This window comes from Monodon monoceros, unplaced genomic scaffold (genome assembly GCF_005190385.1).
Source record: "Monodon monoceros isolate NGI ecotype Baffin Bay Population unplaced genomic scaffold, NGI_Narwhal_1 Super_Scaffold_13, whole genome shotgun sequence".
NCBI lineage: Eukaryota > Metazoa > Chordata > Mammalia > Artiodactyla > Monodontidae > Monodon > Monodon monoceros.
The window spans coordinates 79,906,396-79,932,008 of NW_021703769.1; the positions used below are offsets into that span (position 1 = coordinate 79,906,396).

General features: G+C 55.5%; 4 protein-coding genes and 1 long non-coding RNA gene across 13 annotated transcripts in view; 3 read left to right on the forward strand and 2 right to left on the reverse strand.

The window, feature by feature from the left end:
• The first annotated feature begins 1,243 nt into the window (after positions 1 to 1,243).
• GPC2 (glypican 2) lies at positions 1,244 to 7,414 on the forward strand. 3 transcript variants are annotated; one of them, XM_029220342.1, is made up of 10 exons: positions 1,244 to 1,424; positions 2,081 to 2,239; positions 2,562 to 2,884; positions 3,705 to 3,785; positions 4,519 to 4,681; positions 4,932 to 5,062; positions 5,273 to 5,425; positions 5,515 to 5,654; positions 5,751 to 5,926; positions 6,685 to 7,414. In XM_029220342.1, exons 1-10 carry the CDS (start codon positions 1,259 to 1,261, stop codon positions 6,930 to 6,932), a joined length of 1,740 nt encoding a protein of 579 aa, XP_029076175.1. In that variant the 5' UTR covers positions 1,244 to 1,258; the 3' UTR covers positions 6,933 to 7,414. The 3 variants fall into 3 exon arrangements, with proteins under 3 accessions (XP_029076175.1, XP_029076176.1, XP_029076177.1); XM_029220343.1 differs by having other exon boundaries at positions 1,259 to 1,424; positions 5,751 to 5,931; positions 6,687 to 7,414; XM_029220344.1 differs by having other exon boundaries at positions 1,259 to 1,424; positions 2,081 to 2,236; positions 2,560 to 2,884.
• LOC114894091 lies at positions 6,549 to 14,120 on the reverse strand. Of its 3 annotated transcripts, XR_003793116.1 has the most exons (6): positions 13,959 to 14,120; positions 9,733 to 9,937; positions 8,882 to 9,179; positions 7,826 to 7,933; positions 7,579 to 7,693; positions 6,549 to 6,795 (listed from the first exon to the last, which is right to left on the reverse strand). It is a non-coding gene; the product is annotated as an uncharacterized LOC114894091 (long non-coding RNA). The 3 variants fall into 3 exon arrangements; XR_003793115.1 differs by lacking the exons at positions 6,549 to 6,795; positions 7,579 to 7,693 and adding an exon at positions 10,788 to 10,871 and having other exon boundaries at positions 7,892 to 7,933; positions 13,959 to 13,973; XR_003793114.1 differs by lacking the exons at positions 6,549 to 6,795; positions 7,579 to 7,693; positions 13,959 to 14,120 and adding an exon at positions 10,788 to 12,398 and having other exon boundaries at positions 7,892 to 7,933.
• GAL3ST4 (galactose-3-O-sulfotransferase 4) lies at positions 7,983 to 13,840 on the forward strand. 3 transcript variants are annotated; one of them, XM_029220347.1, is made up of 4 exons: positions 7,983 to 8,227; positions 9,355 to 9,667; positions 9,850 to 10,153; positions 12,398 to 13,840. In XM_029220347.1, exons 2-4 carry the CDS (start codon positions 9,543 to 9,545, stop codon positions 13,418 to 13,420), a joined length of 1,452 nt encoding a protein of 483 aa, XP_029076180.1. In that variant the 5' UTR covers positions 7,983 to 8,227; positions 9,355 to 9,542; the 3' UTR covers positions 13,421 to 13,840. The 3 variants fall into 3 exon arrangements, with proteins under 3 accessions (XP_029076180.1, XP_029076179.1, XP_029076178.1); XM_029220346.1 differs by having other exon boundaries at positions 9,355 to 10,153; positions 12,398 to 13,511; XM_029220345.1 differs by lacking the exon at positions 7,983 to 8,227 and having other exon boundaries at positions 9,173 to 10,153; positions 12,398 to 13,511.
• On the forward strand, positions 13,864 to 18,514 carry MAP11 (microtubule associated protein 11). 2 transcript variants are annotated; one of them, XM_029220328.1, is made up of 11 exons: positions 14,073 to 14,705; positions 14,918 to 15,013; positions 15,119 to 15,248; positions 15,415 to 15,501; positions 15,651 to 15,771; positions 15,877 to 16,024; positions 16,155 to 16,237; positions 16,344 to 16,507; positions 17,050 to 17,204; positions 17,436 to 17,629; positions 17,741 to 18,514. In XM_029220328.1, exons 1-11 carry the CDS (start codon positions 14,298 to 14,300, stop codon positions 17,892 to 17,894), a joined length of 1,740 nt encoding a protein of 579 aa, XP_029076161.1. In that variant the 5' UTR covers positions 14,073 to 14,297; the 3' UTR covers positions 17,895 to 18,514. The 2 variants fall into 2 exon arrangements, with proteins under 2 accessions (XP_029076160.1, XP_029076161.1); XM_029220327.1 differs by having other exon boundaries at positions 13,864 to 15,013.
• A 236-nt stretch (positions 18,515 to 18,750) lies between these two features.
• The window catches only part of LAMTOR4 (late endosomal/lysosomal adaptor, MAPK and MTOR activator 4), a 50,234-nt gene continuing 43,371 nt past the window's right edge, over positions 18,751 to 25,613 (reverse strand). The window contains exons 1-4 of one of the 2 annotated variants that reach the window (XM_029220368.1): positions 22,032 to 22,139; positions 21,458 to 21,538; positions 19,453 to 19,570; positions 18,751 to 19,103 (exon numbers count right to left, since the gene is read on the reverse strand). In XM_029220368.1, coding sequence (XP_029076201.1) covers positions 19,006 to 19,103; positions 19,453 to 19,570; positions 21,458 to 21,538; positions 22,032 to 22,034 — 300 coding nt within the window. In that variant the 5' untranslated portion in view covers positions 22,035 to 22,139 and the 3' untranslated portion in view covers positions 18,751 to 19,005. Of the gene's footprint in view, positions 19,104 to 19,452; positions 19,571 to 21,457; positions 21,539 to 22,031; positions 22,140 to 22,199; positions 22,328 to 25,613 lie in introns of those variants that run through there. The other variant, XM_029220366.1, reaches the window with a different exon arrangement.

The following is a 25,613-nucleotide window of genomic DNA, read 5'->3' on the forward strand; positions in this document are numbered from 1 at the left end:
CCCCCCCAAACCCCCGCCCCCCACAGAAGCACCTAGACTTCCATTTCTAAAAGGCTAGAACGGGACTCCTCAAGGACCCGGTTGCGACGCGCTTAACGATTTGGGGCTACAGGCGCCATCAGAACCAAGCCGGAAACGCTGAAGGAATCACGGAAAGCTCGCATTCTCCATTTTTCCAGAAGAGGGGATCTCTACTCAACGCTGGGCTACGCTATTTGGGCGGAGGAGCCGTCTAACCACTCAGGAGAGCGACTATCAGCCTTTGGGTCTGGGATTCCTGGCCACTGTGGAGGGGGGTATGGAAAAGGAAGAGTCCTCTCTCAGGGCCAGAGTGTGGGGGAAGGCGACCGCCTGGGTCAAAGGGGAGCCTCACTGTCTGAACACGGAACAGCGACTTCTGGCCGAGCAGCGTTGAGGAAAAGTCACCACCGCGGGTCCCTTGGGTCTCTGTGGTCACCCTCCCCCACCAGCCCCACAGTCCGGCACGGGCGCCCGCCGCTTCCCTTCTGGGTGGCAGAAGACTCCAGAAAAACGCGGGAAGGCGCGGGGTGTGCGGTGCGCAGGCGCGAGCCCAACGGCTCGTCTCAGGGCGGGCAAATTGTCGCGAGGCTTGGGCGTGTGCGAGCTCGTGCTCACCACGTTCCAGTCACGGCGCTCCGGCAGCCTCGTGCGGCCACGAGCTCTCCAGCGTGTCGCCGTGTCACGTGGGCTCCGGCGCGCTGGCCACCTGCTTTAACTCGGCTCCTCCCGGCCCCGCCCCAGCCCCGCTCCTCTGCCCCCAAGTTCCCCCTCCATTGGCCGGGTTTCACACTGCACTAGCAAGAGCTCCTTTAATCTGGCTTCTCAACTGCCACACGCTGGGTTCCACCCGGGCCCCGCCTTGCGAACCAAATAGCCACGCCTCCGAGGAAGGCCACGCCCTTCCCCCCAGCCTCCTTAGTCCTGCCGAGTCCCGCCCCACTGCCGAGCTTCCCCAGTACATTGGCTTAATTTCTCCCTTGACCCCGCCCCTGAGTCCGGCTCCTTACCATCATTGGCCGGGCCCCGCCCCGGGCCCCGCCTCCTGTCCGGCTCCCGCTCCCATTGTCTCGGCAGATGCCGCCTAGTCCAGCGATCGTGCTCCGTGTTCAGTTTTCGGAGGTCGCGCTCTTTCTCTGGCCGGCGGGGCGATCCCGCGGCAGAGAACCGGCTTCCTGAGTTCGGGCGGCTCTTCTTCCCTTCTTAGGACCCACTTTGCCGTCCCAAGGTGGCAGCAGCTATGTACGCGCTGCGATCTCTTCTGCTTCTGCTGTTGCCTCTGTGTCCCGGTCCTGGTCCTGGACCCGGTACCGAGGCAAAGGTCACCCGGAGTTGCACTGAGACCCGGCAGATCCTGGGGGCCCGGGGATATAGCTTAAGCCTACTCCCTCCCGCCCTGATCTCAGGTGAGGAGAAAAAGGAAGACTAGAGAATTGGGGGCGAGGGAGGGGGCGGGGGCCGGTCCCCCCCATCTCACAATAACTCTCTTCCCTTTCAGAGTGGCCGTTATAATAATCTTTTCGTCTCATAGTAATAATGTCTCTTCTCCTCCGGAACTTCTTTACCAGGATCACAATAACACTCCTGTTCAGATAATAGCTCTCTACTCCACCCCAACCCCAGGAATCCCTTTCTAGTAATTAGCACCCGCCTCTGTGTTTCTTTATTCACAGCCCAATTTGTTCCCCTCGCTATTTCCATGAGCCCCTTCTATGACAATACTTTCTTTCTTACCACCCACCCCTCCAAATCCCATTCTTCCCATTGAAGCCATCCTGTAAGTCCTTAAAGGCCTGGGGTGTGCGATGTTAGGCAGGCTACCTAGGACCCTCTGATCACTAAATCGGCCCATCTTTATTTGATCCTATGGCTAGTGCCAGTGGACTTGGGATGGGTGAGGGGACAATAAGAAGGGGGTAGAGCCAGGTGGGAATGAGGTGGCAGACAATAGAAAAGAAACCAGACAGTTCGAAGAGAAAGGATGGCCCCCAGAGATCAGCAGGAGAAGGAAGGAGTTTCACGACACGACTTCCCACCATTCCTTCGTGTCTCCTCTGTCCAGGTGAGCACCTCCGGATCTGTCCCCAGGAGTACACTTGCTGTTCCAGTGAGATAGAGCAGAAGCTGACCTGGGAGACTGAGGCCACCTTCCGAGGCCTGGTGGAAGAGAGCGGTTCCTTCTTGGTTCACACACTGGCTGCCCGGCACAGAAGATTTGATGGTGAGGACCTGGCGTCCCCAAACCTGGCCTCGCACCTCCTCTCTGTGCTCATGACCCGAGCAAGCATCCCGTCCCTGCTCCTGACTCTATCCCTAAGGCACTCCGGCCCTGGCTTAGCCCCCGCATCCCCACCCTAGGCTCTCTCAAGTTCCTGCCCTCCACCCCCAGCCCCAATTTGCCCAGACCTCTAAGAGTTGCTTAATTTCTGACTCACTTTTCTTTTCTCTCCCCATGCCCATCTCTTCCTGCCTCTGCCCTTTCCCTTTTCCATCCTTCTCTGGCCTTACCCCACCTCACACCCCTTTCTCTGCACTTGCCACAGAGGTTTTTCGGGAGATGCTCTCATCAGCTGAGCACTCCCTGTCCCTGCTCTTCCACCGCTCCTTCGGCCGCCTGTATGCCCAGCACACCCCCTTGTTCAGTGGCCTGTTCTCTCGGCTACGGGACTACTATGAGAGGTCCGGTGAGGGGTTAGATGATGCCTTGGTGGATTTCTGGGCTCAGCTCCTGGAGAAAATGTTCCCCCTGCTGCACCCACAGTACATCTTCTCCCCTGACTACCTGTTCTGCCTCACGCGCCTGGCCTCTTCTGCTGATGACTCTCTGAAGCCTTTTGGGGACTCACCCCGCCGCCTCCGCCTGCAGGTGAGAGGCCCCAAGGCCTGAGTTTCAGCCACCTTTGACCTAGTGACCTCTGAAGTATGTACTACTCACCTCCAGCCCAATGGCCCCCTTTCCATGCCCCAGTCACCCCTGACCTGGTGATCCCTCTATCCTGCATGGCAGCCATGTCTGACCTGGTGACCCGTATCTTGAGCCTCAGTCACCTCTGCCTGACCCAGTGCTCCTTGGTCTCCTTTAATTGGATGGCCCCCCTTTCTGTGTCCTAGTTTACACAAGTTGCTGACCCACTCACCTGCTCTTGCCTCCCCCCACCCCACCTTTCTGCCAACTCCTCCCTAATCCCAATACCTTGGCTTCCTCTGGTTCAACTGTGAATTAGACACTTAATATTTAAGAAGGATTTTCATTTATAGTCTCTCATTTAATTATCATCATAACTCTAGGAGGTAGATATTAGCATTCCTATTTTACAGATGAGGAAACTGAACTTCCCAGAGGTTAAGGTCTCACAACCAATATGTGGTAGAGCTATGTTTCACACCCAGGTCTCCTGGCTTCGGGTTCAGTGTTTGTTCTGATACAAGCCCCTCTATCTCCAAGCCCTGTAAAATGTAATCCCTCCACCTCTTCCCAAGCCCAGTTCCCCTGGGTCCTTCTAGACTGTGATTCCTTTGATCCTCTTGAACCTGCCTCCCGGGACCACCTGACACTCTTAACCACCCCAAGATAACCCTACAAACATCACCCCCCTGCTCATCCCCTTGGTGCAGTCTCTTGGTCCCAGTGTTGACTGACCCTCAACAGTCCTGTGGTTTTTCTCACCTTCTTTCCCCTCCCCCAGATAACCCGGGCCCTGGTGGCTGCCCGGGCCTTTATCCAGGGCCTGGAGACCGGAAGAGATGCGGTCAGCGAAACGCTTAAGGTTAGAGGGAGCCTGAGTATGGGCAGGGCCCAGGGAGGGAGACAAGAAGCAGGAGAGGTCCCATGAAGAAGAGTCCGGTGCCAGCTGGCAGGAGAGGCCTGGGGCCTTCCCATATCAGCCTCGAAGCCCTGGCATCCCAGGGTAAATCAGGAAGGCTGGAGTCTCCCTTGTGTCATGACCCATGATCTCCTCCCACCTCTGACCCTCTGATGACTCTTACCCCCTGCCAGCCTCTACGGGCCTGCTCATCTCCATAGTATCTCTGAGATTGGAGTACTGGCCCTCCTGGTTTTCTCCAGGACCACTCAGTGGCTCCCTCTTCCCTGCTACTGGAGGCCAGTTTCCTGGCCTGGCCTTCAAGGCTCTCTCTCTACTGCTCATTCTCTCCCTGACCTCCCAGCCTCACTTCCTGCATCCTCATCCTCCTCTGTCCCCAACCATGATGGGCTCACTCTTGTCCTGGAACCTTTTCTCAGATCCCTCACCACCCCATCTCTCCCAAGAAGCAGCATCTGCAACCTGGCCCCGCGGAGCCTCTCTCTTCTGATCTGTGGCAGTCCTGGGGTCACTCCTGCTGCCACACGGGGTCATCAGTCCTAGATGTTCACATCCAGCTCTACACTGAGAGCCTGGGAAAGGGGGGGTGGGGTATTTGACTTCTCTCTGTGCCCAGCACCAGGCTTGGCTGAGGGCAGCCAACCGTGGATGACACAGGCCTGCTCTCTGCTCCCAGATGCCGTTGTCCGAAGGCTGCAAGCGGGCTGTGATGCGTCTGACAGGCTGCCCCCTTTGTCGGGGGGTCCCCTCGCTGCCACCCTGCCGGGGCTTCTGCCTCAACGTGGCCCACGGCTGTATCAGCAGCCAGGGACTGGATCCTGACTGGGGGGCCTATCTGGGTGAGGGGATTCAGGAAAGCCTGGGAGGGCTGTCTGTGTGGGGGTGGGCAGGGTGGACCAGGGAGGGAGTGTTAAGCGGTACTGAGGGGAGAGGATGAGGAGCGGCTCTTCTCATGTCAGTTTCCCCCATCTAAGACCTGCTGCTTCCCTCCAAGGCCGGGGTCAGGATTTGCGGGAACATCCTACTTCAGTGAGTATCTCCCTGGATGTCCCCTCATTTCACCCTTTCTCTTTCTTTCCCTCTTTCAAGATGGTCTCCTGTTCCTGGCCGAGAAGATCCAGGGCCCCTTTTCCTTTGAGCTAGCAGCACAGTCCATCGGGGTGAAGATCGCGGAGGGTTTGATGCATCTGCAGGAAAACAGCGTGGGGCTGTCAGCCCAGGTACAGGGGCCACGAGAAGAGTGGGAGTTGGCGGGAGGACCGGAGAGAGAAGGGTGGAGGGGGAGGCCCCGGGCTGGGGGTACAGTGCGGGGTGTCAGTGAGACACTGTAGGGCCTCTGGATAAACTGGGGTGTCGGGGGCGATTGGAGTATTGGAGTGTAGTTTTTACCGCGGGACGACTGTCTGTGGGGTCTCTTCCCGGTGCCGCAGGTGTTCCAGGAATGCGGGAGCCCCCAACCGGCGCCGGCCCGCGCCCGCCGTGCCCCAGCCCCCCGGGGGGAGGTGGGCCGGCTCTGGTCGGCGGCGGCGGCGGCGGAGGAGGAGCGGCCCACGACGGCTGCGGGCGCCAGCCTGCCCCGGCTGGTGAGTGGCAGGCGGCAGGCGGGGACGCAGGCGCGGCGGTGGGCGGGGGGCGCGCGCACCATCTCCTCCCGGGCTCTCTTTGCATCCAGGTGTGGGAGCTCCGCGAGCGGCTGGGCCGGGTGAGGGGCTTCTGGGCCGGGCTGCCCCTGACAGTGTGCGGGGACCCCCGCGTGGCTGCGGACCTCTCCCAGGAGGCGGCGCCCTGCTGGACCGGAGCTGGGCGGGGCCGGTGAGAGCCGGGCGGCGGCGGCGGCGGCGGGCGGGCGGGAGGGCGAGGCGGACTCCGGGGGCGGGGCGGGAGCCTCCGGGGCTGCTCTGCTCGCAGGTACTTGTCGCCCGTGGTCGGGGGTCCCCAGGCCGGGCAGATCGACAACCCAGAGCTGGATGCGGAAGCCTCGAGCCCCGACCTCCAGACGCGGAGGCGGCGGCTGCAGCTCCGGGCGGCCACGACCAGGATGAAGGCGGCCGCCCTGGGACGCGACCTGGAGCTGGAGGACTGGGGTGAGGCCCCGGGCCGCCGCGAGGGCCTCGCTCCGCCCGGCTTTCCGCGATTGGACCCGGGCCAACCCGCAGCCCCGCCCCCTGCTTTCTGTAGTCCCTCCCCTGGCGTCTCTCCGTTACCATCCATTCATTGACTCACACACACATTTTACACGCACGTATTGAGCGCTTTACTCAAAGGTAGGGGGTAGAGCACCAAAGACAGGGTCTCTATCCTTGAGTTCATGGTTCCCTGGGGGAGACACCAAAACACTCTTACAGAACGGTGGGAAGCTCCTAAGAGTGGGCAATCTCGGGAGGTGGGGAAGTGGGGTGCGGGCGCCATGGGGCTGGCTCCCCAAAGTAGAATTTGCCAGGGAAACAAGGCACTGACGTCCACTTTTTTCCTCTCTCCCACTGTCTCTGTCTCTCTTTGTCTCTCCCCCCCCTTCCCGTCCGCTCGCTGCTTCTGTGTACGTCTGTTTTCTCTCTTTTCCTGTTTATCCTCTCTCTCCATCTGTCTCTCCTTTTTGTCTGCCTCGTTGTCTCTTCCTGTCTCTCGTTGCCTTCTCTCATTCTCATGTGTCTGATCTCTCTGCTCACCTTCCTGTCATTCGCTTTCTCCCTCTTCTCACCCTGCCTGCTCCTCCACCCCTCCACCTATCACTGTTTTTATCTCGAGTTCTCTCCCTTGCTGCCTGTGGCTCCTTCTCTCTCTCTGTCTCCTGCTACCTCTCTTTCCCATCCCTGTCTGTTTCCGATCCTCCTCCTCCCTGCAGAGGACGCTAGCGGCTCTGGAGAGGGACAGCACTATGCAGATGACTGGATGGCTGGGGCAGCAGCTGTGGTCCCCCCGGCCCGGCCTCCTCGCCCTCCTCGAAGGGATGGTGCTGGGGGCAAAGGAGGAGGTGTCATTATCCGCCACAGCCAAGACAGGAGCAGGACTGGCGGGACGTCTGTCAGTTTTCACACCCAACCCCTCCTCATTCTCTTCCTCTCAGCCGTGGCCCTGCTCGGACCTCGATAACTGGGGAGGGGTGCCCTGGCATCAGAAGGGTTCGTGGCCCATCCCCTCCTCCCCCGTCTGCTGGGTCTGGGGAGGAGTCGGAGGGGGCTGCAGAGAGGGTAGAGAAGGGACTTTTTGGGTGAATGGCTGGGGCCCCAAATCCAGATTTCCATTGGTGGGTTGGGTTGGGGGTGGGTGTTCACTATATTTATTTTTTCATTTGGTATCTGGGGAGGAGGGGCTGGGGGTATTTATTTAGGAAGGAGGTGTGGTCTCTCTAACCCAGCCTCTATGGTTGGGCTGGTGGTGAGCCCCAACAGAGAAAAAGGGAGGAGTTTTAGAGTTGCGGGGGGAGGGGTTTGAAGGAAGTTGAAGGTGGGGATGGGTGGGGGCACCCGGTCTCAGAAACAGACAAAGCTGGTGTTTGCGGGGTGCAGGGCAGGGGACTAGGATGTCAGGATCTATGGGTCTGGGTTCTATCGAGTTTTTTCAGTATCACTTTCTTAAACTAGAAAAAAGAAAGAAGAAAAAAAAAGCATATCTCATGGCCTCTGCCATCCGCCACATCCTTCACAAGCTTCCCCATTTCATGTTTCAGTGTTCGACTCGATGTTTATTCTATAAATAAATGGCTAATTTATTGGACCCTATGTGTGACTTTCTGTACCTTTAGCCCAGAGCCTCTGTGACCAGCAGTTCATTTCTGCCTGCTTATCTTGGAACCTGTCCCCTGGGATTGAGTTTGGGCAAGCTGTCCACCCTCTGGGTCTGAGCACCTTCATCTGCAAAATGGGGAGAGTTGCGGGGAGGGGACTGCAAAACTCTTTTGGACCCAAGCCACCGTTAATATTACCACACCACTGACCCTGCCGTCAGAGTCGGGGCCCCAGTTCTCTGTGTCAGCCTCTGGCTACCTTGTCATGTCCTTGACAATGTCTGCTTTCAACTCTTGTCTGTCATTCTCCTTTCTTCTTTCCTTCTTTCCTTTGGTCGCCTGAATGAGTCTTCTGTTCTGCAGAAAGCTGAAAGAAAAAGTATAATTGATTCCTAAGTGCCAAAGGAGGGTAGGACTGGTGTCTTCCAATGGCAGGCTGGGTGCCCTGAAGGAGAGGGAAAGGTGCAGGGAGGGAGAGACCCAGAGACGCAATCAAAGCCGAATCAGCTGCAGAGACTGGCGGGACAAAGGGAGGGAGGGGGAGGAGCCTGGGCGCTGAGAAAGTTTAGGGGGAAAGTTGAGCCGAGCGAGAAACCGGGCGGTGGCTGGAGCAGGCGGGAGGGCCAGACCCCAATTTCCCTGCTGCTCCTCAGGTGGCCTGGTGAGTGGGCATGTGAAGCCGAGGCCTCGGCCAGTGGAGGGACTCTAGAGTTTATGGGAGGAGACTTGGGGGGGGTTTCATAGAGAGAACCCCAGAGGGAGCCGACCCAGGGCTGGCAGCAGACTGAGCAGTCACCAAAGCTGGAGGGAACTGCGGGCTGGAATCGGGGGTAATGGGAGGAGACAGGGATGGATGGAAGGAATAGAAGAAATCTGGACACAGGAAGGAGTCCAGTGCGGGGCTGGATCCAGGAGGCTGGGTTGGGGGAGGAAATTGGGGGATGATGCCAGAGGGGGCGGGTCTCTAGGTGGCCAGTGTGGGTTCTCTGCCTGGGGTCGCTCCGGGCTCGTCCTGGAAGGGGGCCGTCGGGGCTTGGTGGAGGGGCTGCGGGTTGGAATTGAAGGGGCAGGTCTGGACTCTCAGTAGATTGGGAAGCTGGGGCCTGGGAAGGAATTCTGAAGCTCGGCGTTCGGGTTTTGTCTCTTTGTGTCGCAGTCTCTCTCCAGCCCCACCCTCTCAATCCCCTCTGGGTGCACTGCTGGGGTTGGAAAGTGGGAATGGGGGTGTGTGGGATCTGGGCTTCCTAAACAACCCTATACTCCCCAGGCCCTCTCACACACTGGGCTCTGCCTGGCGCCGAGAGGGAAAGCATACCTGAGCTTAGATGAGCTGGTCGGCTCTTATTCTTTACAAAGTTGCTCCTGTGGTTTCACCTCCCTGGGTTCCTAAGCTGGTGCCCTGTCTGGCCCTCATTCGCTCCTTATGGCTTCTCCTCTCAGCCTCAGAATGGGGCTCTTCAGCCCGACTTGTCACAGACAGAGGGGTAGAGGAGGTGGTCAGGGGCCTGGTGATGTCTGTTTCACTGGTATGAGCGGACCGGTCTGATCTTTCTCCCCTTGACTTCCAAATCCCTGGGGCTCAGTGAGGAGCTGTCAGTGGGGGTTGGAAGGAGCTGCAGGTTGACAGCAGAGAAGCAGTCATGGGGCACCTAGAAGATCTGGGTGTAGACAGGGCTCCCCCCTCCGCTGCCCCCCTGCCCGGAATGAGGTCTCAGCTGCAGCAGCAGCAGGAGAGAAGGCTCTACCGCCTCCTTAGACTCTCCTCCTTCCCCCTCATTTCCCTTCTAGACGCTGACAGAGGCAAAAATCTGCTAACTCAGGGGGCAGACTCAACCGGGGCTGCGAGCAGACCTGGGGAATGAACCCCCAAACTCGAACTGGCGCCTTCCGCGGCTGCACGGCTGTCTCAAGCTGTCTCTGCCTCTGTGCCTTGCCCTTGCCCTGCCCCGCTCTAGCGTCCCCCTTCCCTGTGCCACATGGGCCCTCTGTCTCCTACCAGGACCATGCGCCTCTGGGGGCCTCGGAGCCTGGGGGTGGCTCTGGGAGTCTTCATGACCATCGGATTTGCCCTCCAGCTCTGGGGGGGTCCCTTCCAGAGGAGGTGAGTTCCTATCTTGTCCCAACGCCCCACAGATGCCCCCCCCCATTTGCTCCTCCCCGTCTCACCTGGGGCTGTGACTCTTGGGGACTCAGAGGACGCTCCACGCCCTCGTCCTTTCTCCTCAAGACACTCATCCACCTGCTGGTGAGGGACACGACACTTCCCCTCCCGTCTCTCCCCAGGCTACCTGGGCTGCAGCTCCGACACTCCTGGGCCTCAACCCCGGGACCAGCTGTTCCATCCTGCCTGCCACGGCAGCGACTCGTGTTCCTGAAGACGCATAAATCCGGGAGCAGCTCTGTGCTCAGTCTACTTCACCGCTACGGGGACCGACACGGGCTGCGCTTCGCCCTCCCCGCCCGCTATCAGTTCGGCTACCCAAAGCTTTTCCAGGCCTCTCGGGTCAAAGGCTACCGCCCTCAGGGTGGAGGCACCCAGTCCCCCTTCCACATCCTCTGTCATCACATGAGGTTCAACCTGAAAGAGGTGAGGAGTGTCGAGGGGGTGGACAGGACTGGCGAGAGATGGGCTCATGCCTGTAGCCAAGACCACCAGGGGAGGAGACCCCAGGCCTGGAGGCTCCCCAGGCATCCCCTCACCCAAGAGTTGGGCATGGGGGCCACAAAGGTGAGTCCTGCTGCCCCCTCCTCAGCTGTCCCTCCCTCAGAATTTTCTGGCAGCCGAAGTTCTGCCCTCTCCATCTAGAGTTTACTGCAGTCTCTCTCCTTGACCAATTTATCCTGCTGGCATCAGTGTCCCGCCAACTCTGACCCCACCCCGCCAACCCTCCCTCCAGGTACCTGGCCCTTCCTGGCCCCTTCCACTGGCACTACCAGGGCCCTGTGCAGTCACTGCCTTCTGACCCGGCTGCATCTCACTCCCCTCACCACGTCTGCCAGATTTTGAGGATCAGCTACATGCCAAGCCCCAGTCCCAGCCCCACCCCCAACCCCCGGAGCCTCAGTTCTAAAGGGGGAGATGAGTGCACGCACTCACAGGTCATCCGTACACACACACACACGAACCTCTTGGAGGAAGAAAATCAATGGGCAAATGAACACATACAGGGAAAGAGCGAACTTTCACTGAATACTTCTTGGGTGCTGGATAGTCATCTTACCATCATCCTGCCAGGAAGGCATTATAAGTGTCTCCACTACACAGATGAGGAGGTTGACTCTCAGAGAGGCTAAGTGACAGGCCTCTGTTAAAGGAAAGCCACAGAGCTAGCGTTTGAACCCAGGCCCAGCTGCTCCAAAGTCAAAGTGCCTTCTGTGGGCTGTGTGCGTGTGTATGTGTGTTTGTATTTGAAACTGTGGGGAGAATATTCATCAAAAGAGGTGGGGCTTTCTGGAGAGGTGGGTTTTATAGGAAAGGGTGGACATGACTTTGTAGTAAGGAAAATATCAGGTGTTCTTAGAGCAAAACATCTTAAAGACATGGTGGCAGTGGTGTGTGTGCGTGTGTAGGTGGTAGAACTTCAGTGGTGGCTGCAAAGGCAGTCCTGTTGGAGCTGGAGCAGGAGAAAGCAGCTGAGCAGCATGAATGTGATCTAATGGGAAGCAAGGGGGCACTGCTGGGAGTGAGGCGAGGACAGCGGTCACTGAGGCAGGTTCCTCTGGAGTTTAGGATGATTGTCACCACCCCTCACTACCTCCCATGTTCCCCACACTTCCACATCCTTCAAGGTAAGTGTTAACCCAGATTTACTGATGGAGGCTCTGAGAAGGCTCTGAGAAGTTCGATAACCTGCCCGAAGTTACAGGGTTGGTAAATGGCTGAATTGGGATTTTATTCCAGGTCCGTCTGATGCCACAGACCGTTCTCTGCACTGTTTCCCTATGCCTTCAAAGAGACATACAGCTCACAGGCTCGCCCTGCAGGCATGCCCACATCGGCAGAGCAGACTGGAAGACTTGTCAGGGAGTCAGGTTCAATGACAGAGGTCGCGTTCAGAGGCAGAAACCCTTCAAGGAGCCCCAGAGCTGGGTTCTGGCATGGATCTGCCTGAAGGACCACGCTAGGGTGTGGCTCAGCCCAATTCCCACCTTCCTTCTTGCCCAGAAGTGGGATCACACATCCTAGGCCTCAGAGCAGCACCCTACCGAGTGGCCACGGCTCCCCAGTGCCCATTCCAGGGGTGTCTCTTGCTCTGCAAGATGCCAAGGAGCCCCAGGAGTGCCCTGTCCTTCGGCCATCCTGGGCTTGGCCTGCCCCTGACGCCTATACCTGAGACAGCATTGCGACTGCTCTGTCTCCTCCCTATTTGCTGCCAGTGATCCTCCTGAGAAGGCCTGAGGCCAGCTCCTTTCTTGGAGTTGTGACAGAGTCCCAGAGTAGGCACTTAGGTTTCTGTTGGAGAAGTGAACACAAAGCTTGATTCCTAGAAGTGTTACTGACCAAGGCAGACAGAAAGGCCCAAGGAAGTTAATGTTCTCCAGGAGCTTCCCATGTTCCAGGTTCCTTCCTATCCTTATCTCATGTAACCTCCATAATCACTTGGGAAGGAAGGTATGATGGATCCCCGTTTTGCAGATAAGCAAATTGAGTCTCAGAGATGTTAAGTGCCTTACCCAAGATCTATGTAGCTGGTGGAGGAAGCTGGGGGTTCCCAGCAGAGCTGTCAGAAGGAGGTTGGAGGAGGCTGGGGGATCAGTGGGCACTGGGTTTGCTCTTAGTTTCTTCCTGGCTTAGTTCTCTCTCCCTATGTCTGCTTCCTCTTCTCTGCAGGTACTTCAGGTTATGCCTTCTGACAGCTTCTTCTTTTCCATTGTCCGAGACCCAGCGGCTCTGGCCCGCTCTGCCTTCTCCTACTATAAATCCACCTCATCGGCTTTCCGCAAATCACCGTCCTTGGCTGCCTTCCTGGACAATCCCCGAGCCTTCTACCAGCCCGGGGCCCGTGGGGACCACTATGCGCGCAACTTGCTATGGTTTGACTTTGGCCTCCCCTTTCCCCCAGAGATGAGGACCAAGAGAGGGAATCCTCATCCCCCCAGAGATCCCAACCCGCCACAGCTGCCTTCTGGTGTTGGCCTGCGAGCCCACACCTTGGATCCCAATGCTCTCTTCCATCCCATTCCCACTGCTGCTGATGGTCACAGCCAGACGTCCAGCTCTGCCTCTTTAGATTTGAGGTCTTCATCCTTCATCCAGTGGAATCTGGCCTGGCTGGACTCTGTCTTTGACCTGGTCTTGGTGGCCGAGTACTTTGACGAGTCATTGGTCCTGCTGGCAGATGCCCTGTGCTGGGGTCTAGATGATGTGGTGGGCTTCATGCACAACGCTCAGGCTGGAGGTGGGCAGGGCGGAAGTGCTGTCGGCGATGGTGGACTGACTGCTGAGGACAGGCATATGTCTGCAAGGGCCCGAGCCTGGAACAACCTGGACTGGGCTCTCTATGTTCACTTCAACCGCAGCCTGTGGGCCCGGATAAAGCAGTATGGCCAGAGCCGGCTGGACAGTGCTGTGGCGGAGCTCCGGGCTCGCCGAGAGGCCCTGGCTAAACACTGTCTGGTGGGGGGTCAGGCTTTAGACCCCAAGTACATCACTGACCGGCGGTTCCGCCCTTTCCAGTTTGGATCAGGTAAGGTTTTGGGTTACGTGCTTCAGAGTGGCCTGAGCCTCCAAGACCAGGAGGAGTGTGAGCGCCTGGCTACCCCTGAGCTACAGTACAAGGACAAACTAGATGCCAAGCAGTTCCCCCCAACCGTCTCTGTGCCCCTCAAGACTTCAAGGCTACCCTCCCCCTAGGCATCAGACCACTAAGTCTTAGGCTGAAAAGCAGCTGAGCCACAGGGGCACAGTGATGAATGTGAGGCAGCCCCATGCCCTTTCTGCTTCCCCCAGAGACCATGTCTGCTCCCCAAACGACCAGTGGAACTTAGCACGGATGTGGACCCCACGTCCTCCAGCCTGTGCCGAGGAATCCTAGTCCTAGAAGCATCCTCCCCCCATCTTGCCCCTTTCCCTTCCCGGCACCTCGCGCCCCCCACCAGGTCCAAACAGCACTCTCAAAGCCCCCCTGGAGGATCAAACCATGGAGTGCGGCAGAGATTGTTTGGGACACAAGGGACAGGAATAACGCGTCCATCTCTCTATGAAATATTTGTTACTGGGCTATACTCATTTCACTATGAAATGTTTGTTGAATGAATAAATAATTTGAAACTTTGACCTGCTCTATATAGGGCGGAAGGGAAGGGGATGGAGCATCTTCCTGGGAGAAACGGGGTTGGAGGGGGTTCTCTTCATAGTTCTTCTCTAAGAAGGGGTCTGTCTGCAGTCTCACCTAAACCCTTCACGCAGCGGGCTAACCACAGGAACACGCCGCTCCTCTTGTCCAAAATCCGGTCGCCCACAAATTCCGGCGCCTCCGAGGCCACGCCCCTTCCCTTCCGCTTCCGGTGTCTCTCCAGTCATTCGGCCCAGCACCCCGGTTCCGGCCCCACGGGGTCTCGGTTCCGGGCTCGTTGCCCCGGTTCCCGGCCCCGGCTGGTCTGTCGGGCCGGTCCGGCCGCGCGCAGCACCGGTCGGGGCTCGGGGCTCCCCGGGCCCACCCCAGCGGCCCCCTCGCCCTCCGCCGGCCACGGCCCACCTCGCTCCCCGGCCCGCGCCGCCTTCACCGCCCATGGAGTCCCAGTGCGACTACTCGATGTACTTCCCCGCCGTGCCGCTGCCGCCACGCGCGGAGCTGGCTGGGGACCCGGGCCGGTACCGGGCGCTGCCCCGGCGCAACCACCTCTACCTGGGGGAGACTGTCCGCTTCCTGCTGGTGCTGCGCTGCCGGGGCGGCGTGGGGTCCGGCGCCGGAGGCGGCCCGGGCTTGGGCTCCCGAGGGGCCTGGGCAGAACTGGCGACCGCCCTGGCCGCCCTGGCCTCGGTCAGCGCCGGAGGGGCGCCCGTGGGCGGTGGCTCCGGCGACCAGGATTCCGAACCCCCGGGGGGCGGGGACCCTGGTGGTGGGGGGTTGTTTCGAGGCTGCAGCCCCCTCCTCACCCACGGCCCGGGCCCTGCTACCTCAGGGGGAGCGACCACGGTGAGGAGCTCGGGGCGACACGGCACAGGGCGGAGGGGCGGTCTGCTGGGCTCCAAAGACCGGAGGGGAGAGGGACGCTGGAGGGAAGCGGGAGGCCGATGACGGGTGAGGAGAGGGGAGGGCGAGAACCACATACCGCAGATCTTAAAGGGAACGCTGGCGCTGCGGGCGGCCTTGACTCTTCTGACCTCTTCACCCTTTTCACAACCCAGCTGCCTGTGGAGGAACCAATTGTGTCCACAGATGAGGTCATCTTCCCACTCACCGTTTCACTGGATAGACTGCCCCCAGGGACACCTAAGGCCAAGGTAAGGCTGGCACGGGGTGGAGCTGTTGTCCTAATTCAGACGCCCTTTCTGAGGCTGGCCGTGTGTCTTTTCTCTCGACTGTGGTCCTGTGTCCCCTGTGCTCAGATTGTAGTGACCGTGTGGAAGCGGGAGGTTGAGGCACCAGAGGTCAGAGATCAAGGCTACCTGCGCTTGCTGCAAACCCGATCTCCTGGGGAGACCTTCCGGGGCGAGCAGAGCGCTTTCAAGGCCCAAGGTGGGGAGGAGAATGCAGAGAGGAAATGCTGGAGTCTGGAATTTGGGGGACAGTGGAGGGGTGATACTGGCAAGTGCCCCAGCTGGAGAGAAGAGCAAGATTAGAACTGTGGGTTGGAATGAGGCTCACCCAGCCCATCATCTCTTGCCTCCGCCCTCTCCTGCAGTGAGCACCCTGCTGACTCTGCTGCCCCCTCCAGTTCTGAAATGTCGCCAGTTCACTGTGGCTGGAAAACACTTGACCGTGCTCAAGGGTGAGCAGATTGGCGGCTCAGTTCTTGGGCAGCAGCAAGGGCACTGACTGGGTGTCAGTTACTCTGGTGGGGATAGATCCATTTTAGGGGGGAAAAGGTGGGGTCCAAGGGGTCCAGATACTCTGAGCTGAGCTGGTTACCTCCGACAGTGCTGAACAGCTCCTCCCAGGAGGAAATTTCCATCTGGGATATCCGCATTCTCCCAAACTTCAATGCCAGTTATCTGCCTGTCATGCCCGATGGCTCTGTGCTGCTGGTGGACAATGTCTGGTGAGGTCCTGGGGAGGGGCAGGGCCGCACAGTGGTGGGGATGGGGGCAGGGCCGAGAGCTCTGGTGTGGAAAGATCCAGCTCTGGTCCCTTTCTTCTGAACTAGTCACCAATCTGGGGAAGTCTCCATGGGCTCCTTCTGCCGGCTCCCTGGTACCTCTGGCTGCTTCCCCTGCTTGCTTAGTGCTCTGGAGGAACACAACTTCCTGTTCCAGCTCAGAGCGGGTGAGCAGCCCCCTCCAGGGGCCAAGGAGGTGAGTATAAGAGACTGGTGTGTTCAGGAGAAAGGGTGAGAAAATGCAGTGGGGGGAAGAGGCCAGGGGGTTGACTAAGGGGAGAGGGAACCTCTGATACATGTGATGTTTCCCTTGGTCCCTCTGGCAGGGCCTAGAAGTTCCCCTGATCGCTGTGGTTCAGTGGTCCACGCCGAAGCTGCCCTTTACCCAGAGCATCTATACCCACTACCGGTGAGTCTGTGGGACACCCCACCCTGGCCCCGCCTGGGTACCATCCTGTTCATCTTTGTTTCAAAACACACACATCCTGCTTCCCTCTCTCTCTCATTGCTTCTAGCCTGCCCAGCATCCGCCTGGACCGCCCGTGCTTTGTGATGACTGCTTCTTGTGAGTCCCCTGTTCGGACCTACGAGCGTTTCACTGTCACATATACGCTGCTCAACAATCTCCAAGACTTCCTTGCTGTGAGGCTCGTGTGGACCCCGGAGCACGCCCAGGCTGGTAGGTGGCTGCCAGGCCTAACCTTGTCCCGAAGGAAGGGAGGGGAAGGGAAGCAGTCACAGAGATGGGTGACTGTGGCCGGCTGCTTCGGCTCTGAACCGGGGTGGTCTCCATGGTGTCACAATGGAGAGTTTAGAGAGGCCGCGGGGCAGAGTGATTTTAAGGGCCTTGACACTGGAGCTGGGCTCCCTGGTATGTTTGACTTGTACCTCTCCCACTTCTTAGCTGTGTGACCTTTGGTAGGTTACTTAATCTCTCTGAGCCTCAGATTTCTCATCTCTCAAACAGAGAAAATAATACCTCGTGGGGCTGTTAGAGCAACTTAGTGAGTTAATATTACGTGAAGTGGTTAGAATAGATCTCAATACACAGTAAGTATTAGCTACTGTTATTTATAAAATTCAGCAAACAATAGCATATACTCAGTTTACTCCACAGAATGGCTCTGAGGATCAAAACAAGACTGTGCTCGTGAACGCCCTCTGCAAACTGAGGAACACCATACAGATGTGTTTCCCAGCCCCCGTTTCTGTCCCCCCCAGGAAAGCAGCTGTGTGAGGAGGAGCGCCGGGCCATGCAGGCAGCCCTGGACTCCATCGTCTGCCATACACCCCTCAACAACCTCGGCTTTTCCCGGAAGGGCAGTGCGCTCACCTTCAGTGTGGCCTTCCAGGCTCTGAGGACAGGGCTCTTCGAGGTGGGCTGGTGGGGGCCAGGCTGTGTGCTGGGTGAGGCAGAGCGTCAGGTGGAAGGAGTCAGGGCCGCTGGCTTCTGTGGCTGAAGCATAATGGGTGGTGCTACAAAGCCGCGCGGAGGGAAGGTGGAATTTAGATCCGACTTCGGCCTGTCAAGTGGGGAAGATGACCTGAAAGGAGGTCCGGGGCCTGGAAGCCGAGCTGGGTGGCTGATCCATGTCTCCCTACCCCAGCTGAGCCAGCACATGAAACTGAAGCTGCAGTTCACCGCCAGCGTGTCCCACCCTCCGCCAGAGGCCCGGCCTCTCTCTCGCAAGAGCAGCCCCAGCAGCCCTGCCGTCCGGGACTTGGTCGAGAGGCACCAGGCGAGCCTGGGCCGCTCTCAGTCCTTCTCCCACCAACAGCCCTCCCGCAGCCACCTCATGAGGTACGGAACCGCGGGAGGGGTGCCAGTGGACTTGGTAGAGGCCGGAGTTGGAGAGGGAGCAGGGAGGGGCCCTGGGTCCAACCAGAGCTCATAGCCTCTGCCTTCCCCCAGGTCGGGCAGCGTGATGGAGCGCAGGGCCATCACGCCCCCCGTGGCCTCGCCTGTCAGCCGCCCCCTCTACCTGCCCCCGGACAAGGCTGTGCTCTCTCTGGACAAGATCGCCAAGCGCGAGTGCAAGGTCCTGGTGGTGGAGCCCGTCAAGTAGCGCCATCCAGCTCTCCTCCCTCTCACACTCCTGGAAATCAACAGCCCCCGGAGCGGTGCTCCCTCCAGGCTGTGCCTCCCCTGGGATGCCTCCCACCGAGGGTGAGGAGGCCCTCAGGGCCGCCTGTCTGTGTCTGCTGATGAGGGACGAGGGAAGAAGCTGTGAAATGGACAGGGATGGCTGCGGCGTGAAGCCAACAGTATTTCCCGGACCTCCTGGGGGGGCTGGCCCCACCCCTCGGCCAAGGCAAGGGCTCCAGGAGCTCCCTTGCCCCCTGCCTTGCACCCTGGTTCTAAGTTTACAAAGTGTTTTCCTCGTTCCTTTAAGTTGTCTTCCCTGCCTCTGACATCCCCTCCCTCCCTCCCACCCGCAGGGCTGAGATCAGAGGGTGGTGATGGTAAAGGGACCCGACAATGATGTGACCCTCCTGTCTCAGGTCAGGGGAGAGAGCTTGGTGGCCTCCCCTCGTCCTCATGTTTACGTTTGCAGTCTGAAGCACTTTACGTGGGGTTTTTTGGTTTTTTGGGGTTTTTTTTTGGTTTGTCTGTTCCTGTAACTTATTCTCCAACTACTGCTTCCAACTGAAATAAGACTATTAAATACCTGTTCAGGAGGGAGAAGAATGACTGTTCTTTGTGTGTTGGTGGCAGGAGCAGAGAGCCAGGGGCTCAGAAAGATTTCCTTTAGAATGTACACCAAATAGCTCCCCTCAGCTCCCTTCCCACCCATTTTCTTTTTCTTCTGAGTCCCAGTTTTAGATGTCTAGAGGTGGCCTTGCTCCACTCCTCTGGGCTGAGGCCCTAGAAGCTGGAAGACACATGGGGTGTGACCCTCCTCCCCCAATACACACGACACATCCCTGGGCCTGGGAACATCAGACTCACGTTTATTAGGAGGGAAGGTGAGGAGAGGGAGGTCCCCTCGCCCTCACTCTCCTTAACATAGTACAGAGTCCCCAAGCCTCTGCCCTTCCCGGTAGGGGTGGGGAAGTGGGTGAGCAGACAGCCTTAGTTCTAATGGCAATCAAGAGAGAGGCGGCGGGAGGTTTGCGTCTTCCTCATCACAGAGGCTCACGGCCCCATCCACCTCTGCCCCTCGCCCTCTGGCAGGCTCACACGTCAAGGGGCTCCCGGCCTCGGTTCTGCCTCTTCACCACAAACACCCTCTGTCCCGACACGGTCACCAGCAGCGTGTGTTCTCCAAAGACCACTGGAGGGGAGACACACCTTCCCCCGCCCCGGGAGAGGGAAGGGAGCAGAGAGTTAGTGGGGTGCGAAGGCCTCCCTGGGGGTCACCACAAACTGGCTGGGCTCCAAAGCCAAAGGAATTTGACAGTTCCAAGCTCAGAGATTTGAAGATGAGAGGTCTCCATTAAATCCCCTTCTCTTGCTTTCTCATAATTCTGATGCAGGGGTGAATACCAAGGGGAACAGAGTGGCCAGAACCAGGGACCCCAGGGAGGTGGTGGGCAGCTGGTAGGAGACAGGTGCTTTTCCCTGAGAAGAGAAGCCTCGGGGAGCAGCACCCCCCAACACCGTCACCAGGGCCAGGGGCTCACCCGACAGGCGCTTGAAGGGTACGTTCATGCTGTGGTGCAGCCGGAAACCGCAGGCCGTGCTGACCAGCTCAGAGATGGCGCTGGCTGCCTGCTCGTCATTCTCTAGATCCCCAGATGACTGCATGCAGACAGAGGAGGGAAGATGGCAGGAATTAGGGAACAGAATTGGGAGAAAATTCCAAGGACACTTTGGCTCTAGCACTTGTAACCTGCCTCCACTTTCCAATACCCCAAGGTCACCCCCGGTTTTGGAAAGACCCACCTGAAAACTGCCCTGTGACGTTGTTGCCCCTCTTGATGCCATCCTGTTTGTCAACCTTAAAATACCGGGCTTCCTCCTGGGAAGCAGTGACTCTCATCCATTTCTTTACTGACGCTGTTTTCCTAATCCCTGAATCTTGATTTCTCTCCCTGTTCCCACTTATTTGATAAAATCACATTCTCAAACATCAGTGCCCACCCACCACAGACTTGTCCCAGACGCTGTCTTTTCCTCACTCTTCCCGTTTGTTGCCCTGTCTGCAGAATCTGAAACATAAACATCCCCTTTGTCCCTGAACCCCTTCCTACTACCTAGCCCTTGGGTAATGATGTCACAGTGGCCTGGGCTTCCTCTTTTCTCGTGATGATCTCAACTTCCTCTTCCTACCTCCTCAATATGGGCCTCCCACTGAGTCAAATTCAGCACCCTTTGCTCTCTTGGACATTCTGTACCTCAGTAACCTCATCTGTAAATTGGGGACAACAATACCTATCTTATGGGCTTGTTGTGAGGGTTACGAGAGCATATTAGCAAGATGCTTAGAATAACTCCTAGCATTATATATTTAATTGCTATTATTCTATATCAAACTCAGTGTTTAAAGTTAAGCCACCAAAATTCCCCTTACCTCTCCCCCTCCGCAATCAACTTCCTTTCTTAAGTCCCTGTTTGCTAAGGCACCATCATTCTAGGCTTGAGTTCAAAGTCTTACAGCATGGAAAAGTTATCTCCTCTATTACCTATCTCTAGTCATTAGGAAGACATATCGATTCTTCCTTTAAAAATCTCTTCTCTCCTTGCTCCTTCTCACTGCCACCAGCTGTTTCATACCTAGATTTTGGCAACAGCATCCCTGCTTCTGAATCCCTCTCCTTCCGGCTCATCTTTACACCTAATAGAACAATTCCGCTCAATCACTTCATCAGCTCATGTTTCTGTTCAAAAACCCTTCAAAGCTCCTATTACCCGCCAAGATTAATCCACAGGTGTTAACCCAGCCTTGAAAGTCCTCCACAATCAGATATTTCCTTAACATATCCTCTTCTTCCCCCAAACATTTCCAAATCTTTTCAACATAAACCCACCAGCAATTCAGACAGACTGATGTCACACTCCTGCAAATATGTCCACCTCCCAGCCCTGAATATGCTCTTTCTTTTCTGCCTGTTCACAACCATCCATCTTTTAAGGCCAGCTGAATTCTTGTCTCTTCCAAGAAAGTTTCCTTGCCAAAACACAAGTTATAACACGAAGGGCTGAATCCTTCACTCTCTGGACTCCTTCAGTTATCTTTACCACGTGCAATACTTTGAACTTTTAACCTTAAGCCTTGTCTCTCTAGCTGAACTTTTAACCTTAAGCCTTGTCTCTCCAGCTAGATTGAAAACTTCTAGAGCACTGACACTACATTGTACTGCAGAACAAAATACCAAAAGCCTCTTCAATAAATACCAAATAAAGACATACTCAAGAATAACTCAGGTAACGTCAGTTATCAACAAACCTGTAACTAGTCTGGCTTTGGTAAAGTCAGTAAACCTCTTTTACCTGAAAACAGTTACAGGACTAAGATTCCAGAGATAGATTAATTGATTTAATTCCTGAATTTAATTCCTATATGCCAGGCATGATACCAGGTAAAGATCAAGAACAGAGACAAATCAGGTTAAACTGGGCAACGTTAGAAGGCATCATCGGGCGATGTGTATTGGAGGAGCCCCCCCTCCCTTTTCCAGAACGCACCGCCAGCACTGCGCCTTCACTCAGCACCAGGTAGCCGAGCTGGTCTGGGATTCGCTCCAGCCCCTGGGTCAGTGCAGAAGTCTAGTGGGTAAAGATGCAATCAGTGAGCAGCAGGCTAAGAGAACAGCCCTTGGCAAACCCAAGTCTCTCTCTTGACAATGGCCCCCCAGGCCTCTTTCCCCAACCTGGGCCCTTCCAGACCCTCTTCCCTCTACATGGCCTTCAACACTGATCTTCCTGAGCCTCCATCAGTCCTCACTCTCTGCCCCTGGGCTCCACCGGCCTTCCACACCCCACCTTTGCTACCCCACAGACAACTCCCCTCAGCCCGGTCTCCAATTCCACCTGTGGCCCGCCGCTCCCCCTCAGATTACTCCCCAGCCTCTATACACCCTCCCACCGTCCCCTGCTCAGCCCTCTACGTCGCCACCCCTCCATCTCCATTCCCTCTCGGTCCCGGGGCGGATAGGAGGTGAGGGCGGAGTGCAGGCTCAGGACTGGGCGACCAAAGAGATGGGGGGGGTAGGGACACCGAACCCCCGGCGCGTAGTCCCGCGCATGCGTCCTCACTCACCATCGCAGCCTTAGGTGCTGGGGGGCGCTCACTGCCAGACGTAGCTTCCGGCTCCAGTCCCAGGTGACGTGATTCCACCCGGCGGTCTCCTCCTCCTGCCTTGCACCGCCCGACTTGAGTCCCGCCCCCAGAATGCGGATTGGAGAGTGGCTACGTCATCAGACTTACTCTGCCAGTGTGGAGCGCCGCTTCCCGGAGGCGCACGCGGATTGGCCGCAGATGCTCTTTAACATTCATCTCCTCTTCCCTCAGCCCCAAAGCGCCGAGATGGGGGGCATGTCGGCGGAGGGGCGGGCCTGGGGGGGCGGGGCCGGAGGGAGGAGGTTGGGCTAAGGGTTTGTGCTTGCGCACACAGGCGGCCCGGGTTCCACCTAGGGCTAGACCGCCCGCAGTGGGACAGTGAGAGAATAGAGTAAAAAAACGTGAAATGCAGATGAAGAGCTATTCAAGTGCTACTCTTGTGCCTACTCCGGGCAGCTCTCTAAGACAGAAATTTGTTCCCAAAGTGGTTTTTTGTCCTGGGATTCTGTAAGAAACGGTGTGATGGTGCATTGATCCCTCGCTAGCCAAGGCAGCTGCAATACTGAATATTCTCTGCCAGGAATAATTAGAAAATGACCTTGGAGTCATTTTTAAATATATGAGTGTCATAGAAATTTTTTGTTTTAATTTGAATAGTTTTTAGGGCTGCTGCAATGTTAATGTGGGTGAGGGAAAATGATAAGTAGTAATGAAACAGTAAATACTTGATGAGGATGTGGAGAAATTGGAGCCCTCATACATTGCTGGCAAGAACGTAAAATAGTGCAGTTGCTGTGGGAAACAGATTGGCAAGTTTCCTCTAAAAGTTAAATATAGAGTTACTATATTTATAAATGAAAATTAGATGTAGAAAAGTTAAATATGACCTAAAAATTCCACTCCTAAATACATACCAAAGAGGGTTGAAAACATACATTCACACAAAACTTGTACACAAATGTTTATAACAGCATTATTGACAATAGCCCCGAAATGGAAACAACCTAAATATCCATAAACTGAAGGCTGGATAAATGAAATGTGGCATGTCCATACAGTGGAATACTATCCAGCTATAAAAAGGAATCAAGTACGGATCTGTGCTACAACATGGATAAACCTTGAAAACATTATGCTAAGTGAAAGAAATCAGACACACAAGGCCACATATTGTCTGGTTGTATTTATGTGAGATGTCTACGCTGGGCAAATCCAAAGAGACAGAAAGCAGATTAGTGGTTGCCAGGAGCTGAGTGGAGGGGGAAATGGGGAGTGACTAATGGGTGTGAAGATTCTTTTTGGGTGATGAAAACGTTCTGGAATTATAGAGTGATGATGGTTGCACAACCTTGTGAATGTAATGAAAACCACTGCATTGTAAAGCTTAAAAGGGTGAATTTTACAGTATGTGAATCATATTTCAACAACATAAAACAAAGTGTTGTTGCTTGAGGAGAAAACTAATTAGAGAAGATGGATGCCTTTTTTTAAAGATGAGGTATGTTTATAATATAAAATTTAAATTGGAGGAGGATGTAGAGAAAGTTCTGTGGGGATGCTTGATTTGCAAAGCCTTCCCTGGCCTTGGATATTGATGACAGTTTGTGGTACCAATTTTTTTTTTTTTTTTTTTGCACATACTGGTTCTGAGCGTTTTCATCTGTATATCGGCCTAACCCACTCATCCCAGATACTATACAGATGAGGAAGTGGAAACAGGAGAGATTGAGCCTTGCTCACGGCACACAGCTGGCAAGTGGCAGAGCCAGATTCCAGTCTAAGTCGGCTGGTGCTGAGGCTGATGCTTTTTCCATTGCTCCGTTGGCCAACTACTTTTTTATTTTTTAAGCTACATTTAATTTTACCTCAGAAATTCCCTGTTCTCATTTTACTTAACACAGAGGAAACTTTTACAGGACCTTGCTCATCAGCCATCATTAGAATTGTCTCATTTTCACAAACAGCTTGAATCATACTACTGATGTAGGGAGCAAAGTTTTTCATCCTTTCATTCAACTGGTGTTATTGAGGACCTTCTATGTACCAGACCCTCTTCTTGGAATTGAAGATACAGCAGTGAATAGAAATAAGACATATTTTTTTTATTGTTTTCAAGTTGTGAGGAAGAGGGTGAGTCAGATAATAGATAAATATATTAAGTGGTGAAAAGTGCTATGAAGAAAAATGAAGCAAAGTTTCCACTCACAAGACCCAGACCTAGTGAATTCTGTAAAACAGACCTTATTAAAATAATTCCTTTCTTTCCTTAGCCTCCCCACAGTTCAGTTACTTTTCTACAATCACCTCTTTTTGTTCTATCTGGTATAAAAGCACATAGATCTGGCCATTTCTTTGGGTCTTCATTTTCTTGTGAGGGCTCCCACGTCACGTAAAACTTGTACTAAGTAAGCCTGTATGCTTTTCTCCTGCTACTCTGTTTTATGTCAATTCGCAGACCCAGCTGAAAACCCTAAGAGGGTAGAGGTAAAAAAATTTGCCTGCCCTACACTGTGAAGGTACTTCTAAGGTAGGATGAGTATTTAATTTTGAACAAAGCACATTAGCCTCCATAATGTGGATGGGCTTCATCCAACCGGTTGAAGATCTTAAGGGAAAAGGCTGAGGTCTCCGGAAAAGAAGGAATTTTCATCAAGACTTGAATAACATAGAAACCCTCCCGAGTTCTGGCCTGTTGCCCTGTGGATTTCACACTCAAAACTGCAATATCGGCTCTTGCCTGAATTTCCAGCCTGCTGACCTAACCTACAGATTCGAGACTTGCCAGTCCCCACACTTTGTGAGCTAATTCCTTAAAATAAATACTCTCTCTCTCCCTCCACCCCCCTTCGCCTTATTCTCTGGAGAACCCTAATACAGTGGTTAACTTATGGCTGGTTTCTGTGGGTTTGGCATCTTTGCTGCCTCAGTTAGCATTCTTTTTCTTTTCGATTCTGATTTTTTTGGGGTGGTTGTTGTTTGCTTTGAAACTAGACGTCCTTGCCTCTTATTTTCCTAGTACCAATTCTTACCCTATCAAACAGCCATCAACAAACTTCCCAACCCCAAGTCTGCCTTTCTTGATTCTCTTAACCTTGACCCACCCCTTCAACCAGCACTTTTCAAAGACTACAGTGCAATTAAATTGTTAAAAATTAATTTTTAAAAAGACTATAGGGTAAGAGTCAGAGTCATGTGCTTTGACCCCATAACTGCTCAGCTTGTAAGTGAGCGAGGCAGGCAAACAAAGTGTCACAGTGATGTGTAGTAAGTGCTACACTAGAAATGAGCCCCTTAGGACCCATGGGACAAGGTGTGTGCATTGGGAGGGGTCGAGTGCTACACTAGAAATGAGCCCCTTAGGACCGATGGGACAAGGTGTGTGCATTGGGAGGGGTCGAGTTGGGGGTAAATTTTAAAATGTGTGGTTTCCAGTCAGGAGGCTCTGCTAGGCTGAGAGACGGGGTGTTGGGATCATTTGGAAACGGCTTAGAAAGGAGGAGGCCAGCTCCGCCACTGGGATGGACGAAAACATGTTATTTCACGCCTCACGATTTGTTCCCT

Coding starts and splice junctions, on each gene's coding strand:
- GPC2 (XM_029220343.1), top strand. CDS start 1,259: ATGTACGCGCTGCGATCTCTTCTGCTTCTGCTGTTGCCTCTGTGTCCC. Junction 3,786..4,518: donor CGGTCAGCGAAACGCTTAAG/GTTAGAGGGAGC, acceptor CTCTGCTCCCAG/ATGCCGTTGTCCGAAGGCTG. Junction 5,063..5,272: donor GCGTGGGGCTGTCAGCCCAG/GTACAGGGGCCA, acceptor CCGGTGCCGCAG/GTGTTCCAGGAATGCGGGAG.
- MAP11 (XM_029220327.1), top strand. CDS start 13,874: ATGGAGCATCTTCCTGGGAGAAACGGGGTTGGAGGGGGTTCTCTTCAT. Junction 15,014..15,118: donor CAGGGACACCTAAGGCCAAG/GTAAGGCTGGCA, acceptor CCCTGTGCTCAG/ATTGTAGTGACCGTGTGGAA. Junction 16,238..16,343: donor AGCATCTATACCCACTACCG/GTGAGTCTGTGG, acceptor CATTGCTTCTAG/CCTGCCCAGCATCCGCCTGG.
- GAL3ST4 (XM_029220346.1), top strand. CDS start 9,425: ATGAACCCCCAAACTCGAACTGGCGCCTTCCGCGGCTGCACGGCTGTC. Junction 10,154..12,397: donor TGAGGTTCAACCTGAAAGAG/GTGAGGAGTGTC, acceptor TCTTCTCTGCAG/GTACTTCAGGTTATGCCTTC.